At 37.3% G+C, this 2635-nt stretch overlaps 1 protein-coding gene across 1 annotated transcript; it reads left to right on the top strand.

Annotated features, from left to right (window-relative positions):
- The first annotated feature begins 644 nt into the window (after positions 1–644).
- Positions 645–2115, top strand: LOC114530961 (probable G-protein coupled receptor No18). Its single transcript, XM_028552591.1, has 2 exons — positions 645–662; positions 934–2115. Exon 2 carries the CDS (start codon positions 943–945, stop codon positions 2113–2115), a length of 1173 nt encoding a protein of 390 aa, XP_028408392.1. The 5' UTR covers positions 645–662; positions 934–942.
- Positions 2116–2635: the final 520 nt, after the last annotated feature.

The raw sequence follows: 2635 nt of genomic DNA, 5'->3' as shown, positions 1-2635 counted from the left end.
ACAACATTATAGTTTTCAATTTAATTTAGAACTACCTTAACTGAAGGGGAACTCAAGTTTTACTCCCGTAAGCTATGCGCAAAGATACAAAACATCCTTCTTCAACACATGCATGAAAAACAGTTTTTCATTTTGACAAACAAGTGTGAAAGTAAGCCATAGCACAAAAACGAGGCTGCCGGTCGTGGCCTGGTAGCCTCGTTTTAGTGTTACGACTGTTTTCCACATTTATAGGTCAAAATTAAAAATAATTTTTCATGCATGTGTTGAGGAAGGATGTTTTGCATCTTTGCACGTGGCCCGTGAGAGTAAAACTTGAAATCCATATTATTTAAAGGTGGTTCTAAATTTATAACGATAATGTTGTGACGTAATTATCGAAATGGTTTATTTCAAGGGTGTTGTTCGATTCTTGCAATTTTCCTTTACTATATATAATAACAATTTACATATATAATTTGCACTGGCCTGCATGGATATATAATTAATAGTTCATCACTGTTAATATAGCGTAATATGATTATATTAAAGATTAAAATACGGACTACGAAGCTCGGGAGACAATTATCGTAATATTGTGTCGTGCATTGGTAATCAAACATTTTGCCATATGAGCGGACGCTGGTGCAAGAGCAGCTGCATCACAAGTGAATTTTCTCAAGGTATCATCTTTGTTTCAAGTATTCGTTTTGGCCCGCTCGGGGATTCGCAAGATATATATAGAAGTAGAAAATATATCGCAAGATATATATAAATACGCAGAAGTAGAAGTTACCTGACAACAATCCTGGTTGTGTTTAGATGGAATATTTTTCTCGAGAAAATCAGCAAAGGTTCAAAGCAAAAGTTTGCACGTTCAATCATTTAATTTCCATCATTTTCCAATTGCTTGTCCCTAACATAGAATATATTTTCCTTGTTTGTTTCTTACAGATTTGAAATATGTCGGTTCAAGGAGCATTTGAAAAACGATGTCTCACAACTGCAGCTCCAACTGAGTTATCTTTCATAACAACCAGTTTGTCGATGGTCTTCACTCTCACGAATATTCCTGGAAATGTTCTCATAATTCTAGCTGTTGTTTTGGATCCGAACAAAAATCTAAGAACTCCGTTCAATTGGTTGGTAGTAAATTTAGCAACTGCAGATCTTATCGTTGGTGCGGTGACGAATCCAATCTCGGTGTACATTCATATGAAGGAGGGATTGAATGAAAAGATAACATCTGGTGAAGTGAAAGCAATTCATATGAGCTACTTCATCTCTTGCACTGCCTCAGTATTAAGTTTGTCGAGTTTAGCTCTAGAAAGATATCTTGCAGTCAGAAAAGCAAATACATATCGTACTAATGTGACTAAAAAACGAATCATATTGACAGTGGCTTGTATTTGGTTAATATCTTTGAGTCTACCAAATATATATTTTGAAGTTGGGTACACTACATGTGCGTTCATCTTCGCGAATTCCGCTGTCGCAGTAGCCATTTTCATCACTTGTCTAACATACACCCTTATGCTGAGAAAGGTTCAAGAAAGATCTCAAAACGTGTCCAGTAATAATGACACTGTTAGAAAAGCTCCCTATAGCATTCAAGCACCAAGTACGTCAGGACCGCCCCAAGATGAAAGATTGTCAACTGTTCCAGCAAACACTCCAAGTTCAATCCTCAACAGTGCACGTCAAATGGAAGCCAAAGTCACCAGAATGTTTATTGTTGTTCTCATCGCTATGTTATGCTGTTATGGTCCTTCAACTCTATTCATTTATATCATGAATTTCTGTGAGCAGTGCAGTTGCATCACTCTTCATTGGTTCCGTGATTTGCAGTTCGTTTTCGTCCTGTTAAATTCATCCGTCAATTTCTGGTGTTATGCCGTGCAGTCTCCTCGTTTTCGGAGTGCCTTTACAAAGATCTTGAAGATTACAAAGCGAAATAATAGTAGTGAAGAATCAGGCTCTTCCGATATCAATAATATCCAAACCATCTCCTTCAGTAAAAGCGTTGAGCAAGGAGAAAACGTAAAACAGGGGAAAATAAGAATGGGAATGAAAAATGCAGGAACTACAACAAAGAACATTGGCCCGATTTATCCTAGAGACGGGTCATCCGTCTAGACGAACTTGGGATAAGTTCGTCTTCCAGTTCGTCTATGTGTAAACACAGGCAAACGAATTTGGATGGGTAGATCGAAAAATTCATCATAAAACGGTTCTTGCATGTGTACTCTATATAATACGATTATACGTTATAAGTAAATACGAAGCTCCCTATAAGATAATCAGCCTAGAAACTAATAATACGTCAACTGCATGGATAATCAAACTTTTAACCTAACCACCCCCCTTTTCTAACCGCGAAATAATCACGAATCCGTAACATATAGCGGTATAACCTATATGCATGTGCCAAAGGAATATTTGCTTTTGTCCATGCAAGCGTTCCACTAGAGCTACCTTGAATAGGATTTGGGGAGAAGACAAAGTCTATTCGCGCTACAATTGTAAAGGCTGCATATACTGCATGCATGCATGGGTAGTAACAAAGAAGGACTGCGAATGCAGACAGCTGGTGCATTAACGTAAATAGAATATATATATTATAGTTTTAGAGACTAATAGCTATATAGTGCACGCT

The sequence above is a fragment of the Dendronephthya gigantea genome, unplaced genomic scaffold, assembly GCF_004324835.1.
Source record: "Dendronephthya gigantea isolate DGI-Jeju-01 unplaced genomic scaffold, DenGig_1.0 000001F, whole genome shotgun sequence".
NCBI lineage: Eukaryota > Metazoa > Cnidaria > Anthozoa > Malacalcyonacea > Nephtheidae > Dendronephthya > Dendronephthya gigantea.
This window is presented reverse-complemented; position numbering and strand designations above follow the sequence as displayed.